The 16918-nt window shown below is 40.6% G+C and overlaps 1 protein-coding gene across 3 annotated transcripts in view; it reads left to right on the top strand.

Annotated features, from left to right (window-relative positions):
• cntn4 (contactin 4) overlaps positions 1-16918 on the top strand; it is a 67563-nt gene that overhangs the window by 34669 nt on the left and 15976 nt on the right. For all 3 annotated transcript variants that reach the window (XM_047026245.1, XM_047026246.1, XM_047026247.1), the window contains 5 exons: positions 1513-1615; positions 1942-2126; positions 5870-6009; positions 8748-8877; positions 9879-10029. In XM_047026245.1, the coding sequence (XP_046882201.1) occupies positions 1513-1615; positions 1942-2126; positions 5870-6009; positions 8748-8877; positions 9879-10029 (709 nt within the window). The remainder of the gene's footprint in view (positions 1-1512; positions 1616-1941; positions 2127-5869; positions 6010-8747; positions 8878-9878; positions 10030-16918) is intronic.

The following is a 16918-nucleotide window of genomic DNA, read 5'->3' as shown; positions in this document are numbered from 1 at the left end:
CACACAGGACCACATCGAGCCAGGTGTCTGTGTGTGTTTGTGTATTTGCCTGTTAATGCCTATTAGTCAATGTGTCTTTAATTTGGTTTGGTTGGTGACAGTTGGATGAAACAAAGAACACACTAGCTGCTGGCAAAAAGGGGTCACTCTGAACGGAGCCTGTTCAGAAAAGAACATGTTTTTCCATGTCCCAGCATTTCTTGCAAAAGATGGAGGACACTTTGTAACAAATGTTACAAATGGCATTTTGTAGCTCATTGTACATATGGCATTCGATAAAGGTTAGACTTATTAATAGAAATTAGGTATGAACAACCAGAATGAAAGGGTGGCTTTAGGCCCATGAAAAATACGTATTTGTAAATTAAATAGTTGAAGTAGGCCAAGTGTTTTTAAAGAATACCAATGAAATGCAAATGTTTTTTTCTTTGCTAATTTCAGAAACTCCATTTTTTTATGCTTTAGGCTGGCCTTATCAAAGCCTCTATGGAAAGGTCACATGTCTCTCTGTGATCTACATGTTAGCATTCTTGTCCCAGAAAGATGGATATTCGTTCACTAATTATTTTTTATTTTTTTCTAGCTTTCCCTGCTGCTCCCAACATTATGGACACTGAACTGTGATGTGCATGAATGATTTATCCCTTTATAGAATTGCCACAGTCAACTCCCTCATGTGTGAAGTGGGAGCTAACAGGACTGTTGCCACTGGTGGTATTGCTAAATATTTTAAATATTTTTTTCCAGGCGTACCAATTTTCCAGATGTCCCAATCAGTCTGAGATGCCATTGGTTATGTAGTCTGGTTATGCACAACAGATGCTAGTGGCTTAGGGTTTTACGGTTTTAGGAGATTAATCCTCATAGAGATGGGTCCCTAAAACACATCTCTATTTAGTAAGTTACAATGTGCACAATATAAATGTTTTTGATGCTTTTCAACAAATCAAAAAGAATATGTCTTATTTTTAGATAGTTCAGTTTTCAACCAAAACAATCAAACCAGATATCTACAACCATACATCAATGTGACATGTAGACTCTAATTACCAACCCCGTTGTCACTGGTCACATTTAGCTCATGTCCTCTATAAAAGGTTACGGTCTTACACCTGTCTAATTTACCATGGGCTTTAGTGCCATGGGTAACCAAAAGCACTAGTCCATGGTGATAAGGATCTGATTTAGCTATCATACAGTGGGGATCATCCAAATAACACATGTCTCACCACCAAATGAAACAAGACAAAATCTGTCTGTTTCTTCCACCTGAAAAGCTGGTTGTGTCAGGAAACCTCAAGACTGGATTTCAGATAAAAGCAACTGCAGTGTGTGAGCAGAGCCTATGGAATGAGTGAACTGAGTTGAACCAGAGACTCGCGTTTGCATGGAGCCACTTGTTACCTGTGGCACTGTTATCAATTACAGTACAGGACACGACAGTAGGCATAATGTACATCACATTTTTTATTTGCTTTCATCTCTTTCTACACTGTGGCTTTCCCTTCTTAGGTGTGATGGGTGAATATGAGCCAAAGATTGAAGTTCAGTTTCCAGAAGTAGTCCATGTAGCCAAGGGATCTACTGTAAAGCTGGAGTGTTTTGCTCTTGGAAAGTAAGTATGCTGTAGAATTTAAAGCATCTGTGTTTGACTTAACAGGGACTCAAAGACATGAAACGTGAAAAATAAATGTGTTTATTCTAAACAAACAGCGGGATACTTTTCATGTTTACATTTTTGCCTCAAACCCTTCTTAGTTTCAGGCTGGGATGTTCATCTGAGAATCTCATTACAGAGTGTGCGCTGAGGTTCTCAGAGATCATTGCTAGTTCAGCAGATGAACCATTTATTCCAAGTGTATTCAAATAACCGAGGTATAGTATATACTTCATATACAGTACTAATGATCTTGTCTTGTTTGTTGATTTTCTTCCAACCAGCCCTGCCCCCACTATAAACTGGAGGAGAGTAGACGGAGTTCCCTTTTCCAGAAAAGTAGACGTGAGGAAAGCCAGCGGTGTCTTGGAAATCCCATATTTCCAGCAGGAAGATGCAGGAACATATGAGTGCGAGGCGGAAAACCCCAGGGGGAGGAACAGTGTGAGAGGAAAGCTCTCTTTCTACGGTAGGTGATCGAGGAGTACATTAATATTTGACCAGAGAAAGCTACATGTGCCAGAGTTGCTCAGACTGAGAGACATCAAAGGCAGACCTACAGTAACTGGTCTTAAAACACAGTCCATGTTAATGAACAGTGGCTCCTTCACTTCGCATGAGGAGCCTTGTTTTAAGAGCACATCTGAGCGATTAGAGGCTGTCAGGCACGAGGCCACTGATATTTTGATCCAGATTAAAGGAATGATGTGGATGAGGCAGAGCCCTTGGATGTGACCTTGTTCATGAGCCTTGTATTGGGTTTCACCAGATGGCACAATGATTGACATCCAACTTGACTGGAGATCAAAGCTGTTAAATGTACTATACTTAGACCAGAGGCACATATGCCGCAGACATCATCTCCAGTACAGTATCTGGATGGACTAAATTTAAGACAGTCTATTCAGTCATTGCTACGGTTGATAACTTTACTTAATTCTGATATTGAACTTTGCCTTGTGCTTGATAAGACATTCCCCAAATCACGCCTTGGTAATTCAGATCCTTTGTCTTCCCAGTTCTGGACAGTTCTGCTTTGATTGTTTGTTGTTATTCCAGTGGTGGAATGTTTTTGGGTTATGATGGAAGCATGTACAGGGGGTAGAAGCTCTATGAGAGCCACTCTGAGGTATTTCTATTTCTGTAGTCACATTTATTCTGGACTTTCAAAAGGAGGGTCCTGACCCTCTGTTGTTCTGGTGGTAGTCATGTGATGGCATTGTTCATACAAGACATCCTCCAAGTAAGTACCTGTAGGCTATTCTTACCACAGGGATTTATTTCTCCCTTCTGGAATTTTTCTCTGCTGTATACCTAATGACCCATTTACAAGAATAGCTCATTGGGCTCCCTGAATGTTTTATTAGACTTGTTGTTTCATAGTTTATTTTCTGCATTGATAGAAGGAACCTGTTCCCTTGTTGAAAGTTGAGGTGAAATGTTTTGTTTGTGTACATGAAATACTGAGGGGAAGAATATATTGTAGCTAACTAGTTGATAAAGTTACTCAGGACTCAAGTGATTCATTCAAACAGACATATTCACATACAGTACACTTAATCTATTTCTGCAACTAAATATTTATGATATCTTTATTTGTTTTTTCAAACTTTAACTGCCTTTTCCCTCAATTGGTTTTCTGCCCTGCGGGGCATAAGTCAGACTCTGACAGCTGTCACAAGTAACTCATTCTGTGTATTAAACAATTTGCCATTATTTATAACGCTCATGGCACCTTTACGTCATAAAACCCAACAGCCATGTTGCTCGTCCTGTGAGCCACAGGGGCTGGTTTGTCTGTATTAGCTGCTGTTCTAGTCTCTTTTGATGTGGCTTCACCCCCCTTCCTCTCTCTCTGTCTGCCAAGCGATAAAAATCTGTAATCTTATTTTGAAGTCCCTTGGAATTAAGCCTTTGAGACATTTGTCAGCAGTGTGTGGAAATAAGTAAATCGATAAGTGTATCTGGTGTACATCACTGCAACCTGCAGGCATAGAGCTTTGAAGAATGGACTTCCTGTTAATAAGAGAAGGAAAATATTATTTAACACCGCTGTTTCATGTATTGTAATCATTATCACGTATATGCTAATGTTTTTAGTGGCATTTTGTATTTTTTAAGGCATCAAGGTGTGAATAATAATCACACTTTTATATGACTAAAAGCAACAAATGCAGTGCATTAGCTTTTATCTTCTAAAAGGAGGATATTGTTTTGATACTGCTTTTGGTTTAAACGAATGCATGCAGACTGTATGACTGTATTTTACAGCAGAGACAACCCACAAAATTATTTTTTTCAACTTGAAATTTGATTATTGAAATGTTTCCTACAAACAAGGGAAAGCATACAGAATGTTAAGACTACACAAGGGATATAAATGCATCTGCTTAACTTATCAGTGCATTTATAATGCAGGTCTGTTCCTCTATCCCATCACATCCATCTACCTCTTAGCATTAGCTCTGGCTGATTTGAGAGACCTGAGATGCAGCCAGAGATGGGCTGCCCGGTCTCATTTGGTGAGTGGTGACTGAGAGTCGATACGTTCACAGTGGGTGAGGGATGAAGGGAGCGGCCTCGACAGAGGGGCGAGGAAACAACAACAATAGGGTCCTGAGAGGTGGAGCAGGCCCACTAGGCTCTTCTAGAAGATTGCAGTGGAATGGATGTGATGCTAAATGACTGGTGATAATGGAGGACAGCTCACCTATCTCCTCTGGTGGCACTTCCATCAAACACACACACACACACACACACACACACATGCATTAGTAATACCTAGACACATACACATACACATACAAACACACAAACACAAGCCCCCCCTCCCCTCTCTCTCTCTCACTCTCTCACACTCTCTCTCTCTCTCTCTCTCTCTCTCTCTCTCTCTCTCTCTCTCTCTCTCTCTCTCTCTCACTCCCATAGAGTAAGAAAGGGAGGAAGGCTCTCTTCCTGACTGTATCACATACACATATGCACAGAAATACACAAAACACACATCTCATCAGATTTAGTTCACAGAGGTGCTATAGGGATACATTTGCAATTTCTATTTGATTTCCCACTCTTTCATCTTATATCATGTGGAGGTAAAGCTGATGCAGAAGCCAATTAGATCAGGATTTGTATGTACTATTACGGAGAAGTCACCTCAAAGGTCAGTCCTTGAGTGCGGTATTAGGTCGGCCTGTGTAATGGAAATGCACAGTCTGCCATTACTCTTGTCCTGACAATAGCCTTGTGTGATATAAGATGATAGTAGATTGACCTACACATCATCCAGAGCATGTATAGCTTTTCAGATTGTAAATCTCACTAGTTGCATTGATAAACAGAGCGCCAACAACTGGGGGGTGACTAAATTCAGTGGGAATAAATAAAGTGCCCTATGCACGAGAGACTGTATGCTAAACAACACACATTTTGTGTTTAAATGATGATGTGCCTAATGGCTAGGAGCCACCACACCCATGTTAGCATCACGTTTTCTTGTTGCATTTTATGCAATGGCTGAGTGCCCCGTGTCAAAGTGTTAACAGTTAATCATCCCCTCTCTAAATCAGCCCTTTACTAACATTGTGTAAAGCCTGATGGGTGAAAACATCCACCTTAATGTCGTTGACACATTCACATTACACCAATAAGTGTTAGAGTCAATGTCATCCTTTTAGGCTAAATGTGTTGTATGTTAAGGCTTTCGATTGAAGAACTGCCTAGTCGCTCTCTTGAAAGTTGTTGACTGAACTCGTTTGAGGCAAACTATCCCTTATTATCCTGTCCCAGCCATAAAATCCTGTTGTCTTGAGACCAAGGTAGATAAGGTCATGATGTGTGATTGTCAAAACGTCCCATGATAGTTTAGGGGTAGTGACCAGTTACTAGGCACATTCTCTCTCCGCTGCAGAGAGTTAAGGGTTTTCTATATTTATGGACCACCGCTGTTAGGCTCGGATTACTGGACAGTTAACAAGTCTCACCCTGTACAAAGATTCAATGTTATAATCCAATTATCATCAAAGTATTTTATGGTACCATTCATGGACACAATTGTGGGATCATTTCTCTGCCCCAACATATGGGGGACACAATCGTGTTGAGCAAAAATACAAATAACTAATTCAAGGAAGCCAATCTTAATGGCCATTATAGTAGGTTCACATACACTTCATGCTCACGCTCAACTAAGTGTGATTGTTGTTCATTCTGCAGCCCCTCCACACCTCATTGAGAAACCCCAGGACGTGCAGAAGCCTATTGACGACTCCTTGGTGTGGGAGTGTAAAGCAACTGGGAAACCCAAGCCCTCCTATAGGTGGATGAAGAATGGAGAAAATATAGAGCCTGTTGAGGTGAGTTTCTTACAAAAGGTTGTGAAAGTGCGGCTCTCCAAAAGTACGTTTATGTAGCAATATGTGAGCCACAGGTACTGAATTGCTGTGAATTTCTCATTTATATAAGGTTCACTCAAAATGTTGCAGAATTGGATTTGCGGCTGTAACAAGTGTGATATGGAGAAATATATCATGTACTTCAAACTGTTATATAAGGCTCCAGGATGGGGATGAAAAAAAAACGAGTCTACATCAACTATAACTGTTTATAAAGGATCTCTGAAAGGATGTTGAACATCCTCAAACGTATACTTTGTGTTGGCTCGTTAAAAGACTTAAGTTGCAAACAAGGCAACAATTTTATGGAAGCCTTGAAAGCAGGATGATGTAAGAGCCACTATAATCTTCTCGTGAATCTCTCTTTTAGAGTGCAGCCATTAATCCTGTACCACCAAAGAGGAAGAGGGAGAGTCTTACAAACACACTATGTAGTCCCCTTCTCTGATTCCCCATACCTGCGACACCAAGAGGAGCTCAACACCACTTACAGTATTTTGCATTGACTAAAGAGTTTCAGTCTACAACCTACTTATTTGTTCAACTCATTTTATTAGCGATACAAGTTCTGTAGTTGGAAGACAGTATTCATTATGGCATTTGGGAAATAGGATTCGACATAGCTTAGAGTGATCCCTGGTGTTACGTGGCCAGGTTATTTGTAAGAGATTGATGGTAAGCACTCAGGCACAGCTTGGACGTAATAAATAAACAGACTTTATGTAAATTTTTTTCATTATACAAAATGGCCACAAACAAAACAGAGGGTATCGATCAAACCTTGGATGGTATATATGGAGTGGAAATGAGCGAAGCCTGTTTTATTGTTACCACAGGCAATGCTCCAAACAGCAGGGTCTCCTTTGCCCATAAAGTCAGATTAGGGTTGCTTTCAGCTGCGCATAATTAACAATCTGTCTAGCCATAGAACCACATTTTATTAAAAATCTTTACAAGTTCTGCCTAATAGTTTGTTTTGCTGGTTGGTGAAATAATTCTCTGAGAGAACAAAGTTAACCCATCTGTTTATCTCCCAAAAATGCTTTTTTCCAAACTTTTTAACACCATAGTTTACATCTATAGTTTCACTGCACAGATCATTCGGCCATCTGTGTCTGATGCCCTAGAGAGTTCCTGTGATAAAAGGTCGGACATGTTATTGATGTAATGTCTTGTGAACTAGAATTTCTATAAATGAGACAAGATTAATTAAGAATAATTAATACACTTGAATAAGCAGAATAATCTGCAGAGGTGTTAAACTGGATGAAATGTCACTATTAACCAGTGCAGCTCCATCAGTCTGATGAGTAAAGGTCAGTAGTATAAAAAGAAATTACAGGAAATCAATAGACTTTTCTCATTAAGGCTATGATATTACCGCAGGTTAATTGAAGGGTTTAGTTTTGTGCATGCATTATATTGAGAGGGATAGTCTACCTCCGCATTCATTATTACTCTGCAGCATGCAGAGTATATAAGTTATTTTGTACTTCTCACAGCTGCACTACTAGCAGGGTAGTCACCAAACACAGTAGAGTGTGTTTTTGAAACCATTACATCAGTTGTTTGTTTACAACATCAATTGTTGAACTTCATGAAGCCCTGCTACATACATCAAATAAAGGGGCCTGGTCTTGTTGGCAGTGACATTGCCAATCATTTTCATTCAGCATAAGGCGTACAGATGGTCCCCCTAGGTACCCACATGAGAAACTGCTGATTAAAGAGGAACGTCATGCTTAATTAATAGCAGCCATAAACTGAGTCCTTTCTCCACACGGACAGATATACGCCATCATTTGCCTCTTAGTGCCAGAAGGCATATTCGCCCTGCTCATCCAAAGCCACTGAGCATTATGGACGTTTAGAAGCAACCTGCTCAAACATAGGATTAGCTGGTGGTGTTTCAATGCGAAAAGCCTCTCTTTTCATGTGACAGTACCTTAATCCTCTCGGTCTGGAGCCATGGAAAAAAAAACGTATGGAAATGTGCTCTAATGACATTAAGGGGGAGCATGTAGAAAACACAGGAGATCAAGGGCAACCTGGGGCAAAAATGTGCACCAATGCCATGAGCCGTTTCTGATTTCCATGTGCTCTGAGAAGACGGGATACCCTAACGTGCCTTAATTTAGAAAAATTACTTCCCTCAAGGATGAAATGGCTGCAGTAAGTGCTAAGCTTTTAGTGCATGCTCCCCATCTATGCTGTGATAACTTTGATGGGCAGTCAAAACAGAGACTGTTCCCTGAGCCAAGTAGAGGGTTCCATCCAGAGACACGTTTGCTACACTGGGGTTTTACTGTGTACCTTACAGTATTAAGTGCTTGGTATGTATACGGCATACATATCAAGAAACCAATTTTCACGATGCAGTATACCTCTGATGTTAAAATATTCCTTTCATTTTCATCCCCTCCTTTGGCTTCCTAGGGGGAAACGGACCCTGTGGTGCAAACCAGAGATATAAATAGGCCATGGTTTTATTTCACTCTCATAAACATGCAGATTGATTAGGGTCATTTTCTGCTCGCCTGCCTCCCTCCACCCAACCCTTTTCCTCCATTAGGGATGAAAACCTAGATTTATTGCCATGTCCGTCACATCCAAACCATAATTCACTGGCATGCTGGCTGGGTGCTTTTATGCAAATTAGAAATGGGAATAAGTCTTACTGTACATCTCTGTATTTGCAGGAGCGCGTACAGGTGGGAAATGGGGCATTGTCAATCAGTCGGTTGACCCTGGCCGACGTGGGGATGTACCAGTGTGTGGCTGGAAACAAGCATGGAGAAGTCTACTCAAATGCAGAGCTCAGAGTAATAGGTAAGGCAAACCAAACACAATTTGCATGTGTGTATGTGTGTATATACATGAGTAGGCTTCATTATAGTGGCTGCGCTGTTTGTTTCCAAGTTTGTGCCACAGTTCCTTCATTTTTCCCCACCAGAAAATGACCTAGAGTCTCTTAATAATTGCTCTCTAATTGAAAAGCATTAATTATAAGATGAATGTGCTGGCGAGCCGATGATGTATGCGAAGGCAGCTCTGCTCACCAGTTTCACCCATCTGCCCTGTCTGGCCTGTCACTCTCTGCATAGGGCTGGCCTCAAGCTCTCACTCCCCATCCATCCCACTGCAAACCCTCTGATTGTTTTGGCATTGATTGGAATTAGACACTACACAGCCAGAGTACCAGGGTTAAATTGAACGTGGAGGTAAAAATGTCATTGACAGTCCCTTGCAGAGAGATGCTAATTGAAGTGCTTTATAAAAGTAAGGGAGGAGGAATCGTGATGATATCGTGATGAAATCTACATTAATTTCAGCTGAAATACTAAAGGATGTGACATTTTCCCTTAGTTTCTCTACAGAAGGAAAAAAAACAGTCGCTGTTAATTAAGAAGAGCCGTTCCTTTGTTCCTCTTCGTTCATGCCATTTTGGCTGAGCATCACCCATACGTGGCTCACTTTGAAGTGGAGTGTTAAGTGTGGCTGTCTTTAAAATAACTGTGGTTTATTCAGTTGCTCCGTTCTGTAATTAAAACCTGCAGGGGTTACATAGATACAGTCCCATTTCTTAACTATTTTTGTTTTACAATATGCCTTGTACTGCCTGATTGTCTACAGTAAATGTAAACCCTTAATATTTCCCCCTCTCCCCCTCCATACCCTGAACCACACCGCCCAGATCTTGCTGCATGAGATCTCTCGGCACACAAAACAGAACAACACCTAACAACAATGAAGATTTACCATGTACATTAAAGAGAGAGGTGTATGGATACCATTTTTTTTACCATTTTTACACGCACGCACTGTTTCAGCTGTTGCCCCAGATTTCTCCCACAACCAGCTGAGGACTCAAACCCTGGTGAGGGAGGGAGGAGACCTGCTCATCGAATGCAGGCCCAAGATGTCTCCTTGGGGTGTAATCTCCTGGAAGAAGGGCAATGAGGCTCTACAGGAGAGCAACAGGTACAGCTGTCATCTATCTCTGAATCACTGATGCTCTCTGGAAGGGTTTGGTTTATTTTGCCCTGAGGTATCATAGGTTTTGGTCAGGCACTGTACCCTTGAGGCTATGTTCATGTAGTATTGATAACAAGCCAACACTAGACACCCCAAGCCGAGATTATGTTTACATGGTCCTTTATTTGGGGCTGTATCATATTGATTCCGTTTGTCAGTGTTACCACAACCACTCTTTGACGGTTGGTATTTATCTCTCAGCTTTGGCTGTGTGAATGATCTGCAAACATCTGCAGCCTTTATGAAGAGCCACTGTATCTCATGAGATAAAGTATAATGATCATATTTAGAGTCTACCTGCATTGCACAAAAAAAAAATCAGTCAGTTGGAGAATTGACCTGTGGGTTCTGGTAATTGGCTTGGCCGTGGTTCGGTCAGTCTGTTCAAGTGTCCAGGCAGACAGCCTACCTGTCAGGGTGCTAATCAAGCACTTTTCGCCCTCTGTAGGGGTTGTAGGGCCACCAGACCAGTCACTGTCTGCTGACATATGTCCAAGCTTCTCAGGGAGGGACCCATGTGGGAGTGTGAACCCATCTCTGAGTGTTTGCGCGTGTGTGTGTGTGTTTGTAGAGAGACAGCCTTTCTACAGGCAGGGGTCACCCACAGGGAGTCATCAGTGAAGCAGCTAGTCTGACAGAAGGCCTGTGTACTCACTGTCTTGTCAGGGTTTACATATACACAAAGAAGTGTTGCTTGTCAAACAAACTGGTTGGACATTTGCATAGTGGTTACGCTGCAGGTGCCCTTCACCTGCACTGTCTGCCCAGATGATGCTGTCTCCTATACAGATATTTATCAAGCGCTCCAATCATTGTGATAAAAATGCATTGAGGGTTTTGTTGTTGCATTGAGTGATTTCATATGTTTCCCTGCTGCAACACTGGTTTATGTCTATTGGTTGATGGATACCATGGAAGTGTATGCTGAAATCATGCTGGATAGATGGCCGTGCTTCCTTGATATTCAGTTTCTTTTTTTTGTTTCCTACCTGTTACAGTGTTTAGTGACTTGTTTCTGCCTATTAGTTTATTTCTAGGTAGCTGAACCGTATTTATTTTTTATAATGAAAACAGCATTTGTTGAGATCCAGATTGTGTTGAGTCTTCATGCTCTCCCAAACATAATCTATTATAAAAATCCTTCAGAGAGGAAATATTTCTAAATACCTCAATATCGGTTTTGAAGTGGAACTCTGGGCCTGTTTGAAGTTTGAAATAAATCACTGTGCCTTTACTTTGCAAATGATATTCAGTTCAAACCACCTGGCCGCCTTTGACACAGAGGTAATTAAAAAGAAAAATGTGCAGATCAGGATTGCGGCTCATCTGTCCCAGGTTGTATTGTGGTAGATGAAAACTTGTCATAATGCTGGATTGCATTTTCAATAGTCGGAAACCTGCCAAGTAACCTTTCGAAGAACTGAACATACATGAATTGTGCTGACTATGATGATCTCTTTTTCCCTCTATCTCTCTAAATCTATCTCCCTCTTTACTCAAATGCATGAATGAACAGTTTGCAGGTTGTCTTGCCTTGTAATCACAGGAATTATCCTTTGTTGTTGTCTTCAGAACAATACAGCCTCCCTTCAAGTGGGAAATAATTATCACTTCCGTTTCAAAATTCACATCTGCACAGTCTATATTGTCCAGAAAGTTTGACTATACCATTAGCACGATGACTGTACTGGAGAGTAATCAATAAAACAATTATTGTTGTTTTATGTAAATATGTGTGTGTGAGTAAGGCAGTACACCTGTTCCGGAGTGTGTCTAATCAAAGGGAAGGATGGGTGGAAGCTTTGAACCCCTTTTGTAGAAGATTAATTGCCTTAATTGCGTTAGCGCTCTACAGTGGCTTTAGAGGGAGGGGAGACCGTGTCACCAGCTGGGTAATCCATCTTCATAGCAGCAGACCTTTTTTCTGCAGGAGACCAGAGGAGGGGGGGTGTCTTATCTCCCCCAGACAAGCCTGCAGGGACAAGGTTTAGATGACATCAGCTGGAACAAAGCAGCTGAGAGAGCAAAGCAGGTCTTGCTGATGAGTGTATAAGTGGGCCATGTCAGGCATGGACGGCAGCTGAAAAACATGCCATTTCAATATGTCACTGCTGGCCCCACCATAGCAGACCCACATAATCAACTGTCTCCTTATGAGTAGCCACTGGATGTGTTGCTGACCTCCTTTAATTTTCTGTGAATTAAACACAATCTGCCAGAGGTATTAAGTATTGAAAACTTTACCCAACTGTGGCACTCTTACAGTTGTAAAGGTATCTTAAGAATGAATGCCTGTTATTAAAATAGAATGCATTACCTGACTGTCTTGGTGAGAGAACCATTATTTGGCTCTGTGTTTAGCTTTTCACTCTATGGGGTAGAGAAAGATTGCCTGTAGTTTAATGTTTAGACACAACTTATGGTATGTTCTCTTAAAATATCTCAAATATAACAGCATAGCAACATAACAGCTATGTAGAACATAGTTAGGAAATAACATAAAACCAAGCTAATTTGCATTACAAAACGTGTCATGAACCTATGGAGTTAGATTAGTTTCATAATTCAAACAAACAAACGCAACACGATTCAAACAAACTTAACACGATCCAAACAAACGTAACACGATTCATACAAACATAACACGATTCAAACCAACAAACGTAACACGATTCAAACAAACGTAACACGATTCACAAACGTATTTCGTGATTCACAAGTGTAACGCGATTCACAAATAAATGACCCTATTACATTAGTTTGCAACCTGACAAACATAAGTTACAAATCCCTGCATTCGTTCGTGTGAATCCTGCATTCGTTCGTGTGGATTTTTCGGAACTTTCCTGACGCGCTTAGATTCACAAATGCATTTTTTTCTATAAGATATCCTCTGCAGCCTATCAGGATGTCTCTCAATTTAGCCAATCACCGAGATGTCTAGTATGGGTAACGGGCTGTCTGCGTTAGCCTAGAAACACGGAAAATTACCTAAACATGAATCCTGCCATTCTCAACAATATTCAATCACGTATGATCATCGGTTTAATAAGATTAACAGCAATAATTCACCTACATGCTACCAGACGACATTGAATATTGTTGAGAATGGCAGGATTCATGTTTAGTAATTTTCCGTGTTTCCTAGGCTAACGCAGAGCCCGTCTACCCTATACTAGACATTCTCCGGTGATTGGCCTAAAATTGGAGACATCTGATAGGCTGCAGAGGATATCTTTTAGAAAAAAATGCATTTGTGAATCTAAGCGCGTCAGGAAAGTTCGAAAAATCCACACGAACGAATGCAAGGATTCACACCAACGAATGCAGGGATTTGTAATTTGTGTTTGTCAGGTTGCAAACGGATGTAATAGGGTCATTTATATGTGAATACGCGTTACATTTGTGAATCACGAAATACATTTGTGAATCGTGTTACGTTTGTTTGAATCGTGTTACATTTGTTGTTTGAATCGTGTTATGTTTGTATGAATCGTGTTACGTTTGTTTGGATCGTGTGAAGTTTGTTTGAATCGTGTTGCGTTTGTTTGTTTGAATTATGAAACTAATCTAACTCCATATGAACCAACTAGATTCATGTCCTACTGAGTTCACTTAAAATATATTTTTATGAATCCATTTAACCCTATTGGGCTTTTGAACTAAAGGGTACATAGAATAATTATCCTTGTGTAATGTAATTCTGTGCTCACATTTCATTTAAAGAATACAGCTCTGACCTGCTCACTTAGACTTGCTTGAAGTTGTACCTTTTCTTCCATACTTCTCTGATGTCTAACATACGTCAAGATGTCCAGTGAAATATTGTTATCACCTCATGAGTTGATGGTGAAAATGCTATAAATTGGCCCAGCAGGTCTTGTGTCTGGGCTGTTTTGTTGGGTGTGCAGCTGAATTTAGGGCAACAAGGCCCAAGGTAAGATTGCCCCAGTTCCAGTTCTAGCTATGCTTATGGCCCATCGGTATCTCTCCTGCAAAAGCAGAAGAAATGAGGATAGCTCTTACATAAATGAAGTGGTGTCACAGAGTGAACTCCATATAAAGGCCAAACTCCGCCAGCCCCATCTCAAGGAGACATTTTGTTGGAAAGGAACTAAAAATAGATGTGGGTAGGGCATAAAAGAAAACATATGTTTGCTTGCCTACATCAGATCTTACATCATACACGTCTTTTGTTTAATTTAATTATTTGTGTCCAAATTTTCATAAAAAAAGCGTAGTTTAGGAAGTCCTTGAATCGGTGCAGGTGCAGTGCAGAAACAGGTGTACTATCAAAGCAGTTATAATTTTCATCAATGGGAGGCCTGAAGAACATTTTTGTGTCATCATTTCAAGGATACATGCTGTTGCGCTTATAAAAGAACATTGTTTATCATGTATAAATGTCACTTCACATTTTCCTCATTGCATCTCTAATTTCCTGATTTGATTCTATTGGAACATCTGCTTGCGTGGGTGCTGTGCAATAGCAGATTGGAATATTGAGAGGTTGAGCAGCCAAAGAGACTTATCTCATTAACTCACCTTGAGGAGAGGACCACCACCTGATAGGTTCATGTTGCAGGCTGAGGCGGTTCATTTAGATTTTGCCCCCTGCTTCCCTGGGATTTGGTGTTGGCAGTAGCTGAAATTTCAGATGTAGAGGCACGGCCCTCCCTCCCACCTGAGGATGAGAGTGCCGGATGAGTGTTCCGGCCCCGGATCAGAGCCAGACCAGAGTACCCTGGCATCTCTAGACAACCACAACACGTTCAAAGGCAGGCACACACACACAAACACACAGACACAGCCAAGTGCAGCCTAGCAATGATAATTATGTTGTTACTCCTAAAATGTTGAAAGTGCTGCAACAGCTGGATAGCTTTCTCCAAGTCAAAAAATGAATGATTCACATGTACTGTGGCTCTGTACAGTGGCTGATATAGTTCTAAGATACTGTTCCAGTCAACACATTTGATTCATGACTTTCTTTGTTTGTATTGTCCTGTCCTCAATCATTTCATTTTTTGGAAGGAATACGTCTTGAGATATGCATCCACACCGAATGTGTCTGTAGTTTCATGAATCCTACTCTGTCTAGAAAATGTGTTACTATACAGAGCAAGTGTTACATTGACTATAACCAAATACATCTCAACCTGGAACAAAAGTAAATTTCAAGATGTTTGCTGAGATTAGGTCAGAACCCTCTTTACCCAGCCACGTCCGATGTACTGCTCTATGGGATTATTTTTATCTGGGAGACTCCTGCTGATATCATTTTTCAAACTGAGAATCCGCCAGCACAGCACGAGTAATCCATCTTGGTTACCCCGACAATTTCTTTGGAACACGTGTGTGCTCTTTATTCCTGAAGGATACCTCAGCACATGAGGAGGAGATGAATAACAGTTGAAGAGAATAAACTGAGAGCGCAATTTGTGATTAAAGGAATCCTGTAGCAGAGGATCCATCCCTCTGTGGCCCAGGCAGATAAACCCTCACTCCTCCCAATGCAATTACCAACACAATCTCATCCTGTTCTACAGCCGGGTATTAAGACAATCTAAATCAACGTGCTTGATGAAGACAGCTACCTGTTATAAGCTGTGTGCTCACTGCGAAAATGAATTCAAAGACATGTATTTGTGCAGGAAGTCCTTAGACAATTGGAATTTTTGTGTTTATGCTCAGATTGCATTTGTTGCGTCGTTATGGGTAAGAAGCAAGTAAGAATTTAGCAGTCTTTTCATGCCGGAGGACATAATGTTCTTGATCAAGGTCTGTAATGACATTTTACTGAGACTGTTAATTGAGATTTTTATAGAAAGTACTTTCACAGTACATATTTTACATGCTGGCCCAGTCGAAAATGCATTACACATTTTTTTTTTCTATTTACAGTACTGTACCATATGTTTTGAACTAGAATGTGTTTGTTTCACAAACTAAGCATACAGTATATTAATATTTACTTTGGAGGCATACCTGCCCTCTGGCTATGTTTTATAACACTGGATCACAATGGAAACCATAATGCTACCGAGTGCCCTAGGGACAAGGGTCAACCCACAGTCAACTGAAAGAAAATGTCACTTTGGGATAGCCTGCAACTGACTCTTTCCCTCATGTTAATATAACTGAAAATGATAAAAAGAATGTACTATAAACCACTACCTGGCTGCCTATTATGATACGCTTCCTGTTCTGAGGCAAGAACGAACTAAGGCCTTACTGTCAATCATCCTCTTGTCACTTGCTCTGTGGAAGCTCTACCACTGTTGAACAGTGACTTTGAATACCTGCTCACTTTGGTTTTGAAGTCTGATTGACAGAGGCATGTGATATAATAAGGAAATTCATTTTCACAGTTGCAGAAGGTGCTTTCAGAACAAACTGTACAGTATTGTCATGTTTGTTTTATGTGGTTTAGGAGTTTTATGCTAAACTCCAGTGTTCAACATTTGTTTCTCCTGTACTTTAAAGTAATTTATTCACAATTAAACTCCTCAAAGACGTTTGAACGACTTTTCGGTTGGGGGGTAATGAGTCTAACACCATCAGATGACATGGCATTTGAGTTTAGCTGCATCTCATTTTACGATTGACAGCACCCTAAGGTAGATCATTCCTAATCATATAGGAATAATTTCTTGAATCATTAGGTAGAACTAATAATGCGTGTGACAAGCTAAGAAGTATTAGTACAAGTCTGTGTGAAGGAAAAATCTATATCAATTACATCTATATTGGAGAGTTGTCAGAGGTAAATGCCCAGGTGTCCTTATTTCACCATCGTCAGCCATTGGGTTTGTTGTCTAAGTGATAAAAAAGT

This window comes from Hypomesus transpacificus, chromosome 9, assembly GCF_021917145.1.
Source record: "Hypomesus transpacificus isolate Combined female chromosome 9, fHypTra1, whole genome shotgun sequence".
NCBI lineage: Eukaryota > Metazoa > Chordata > Actinopteri > Osmeriformes > Osmeridae > Hypomesus > Hypomesus transpacificus.
This window is presented reverse-complemented; position numbering and strand designations above follow the sequence as displayed.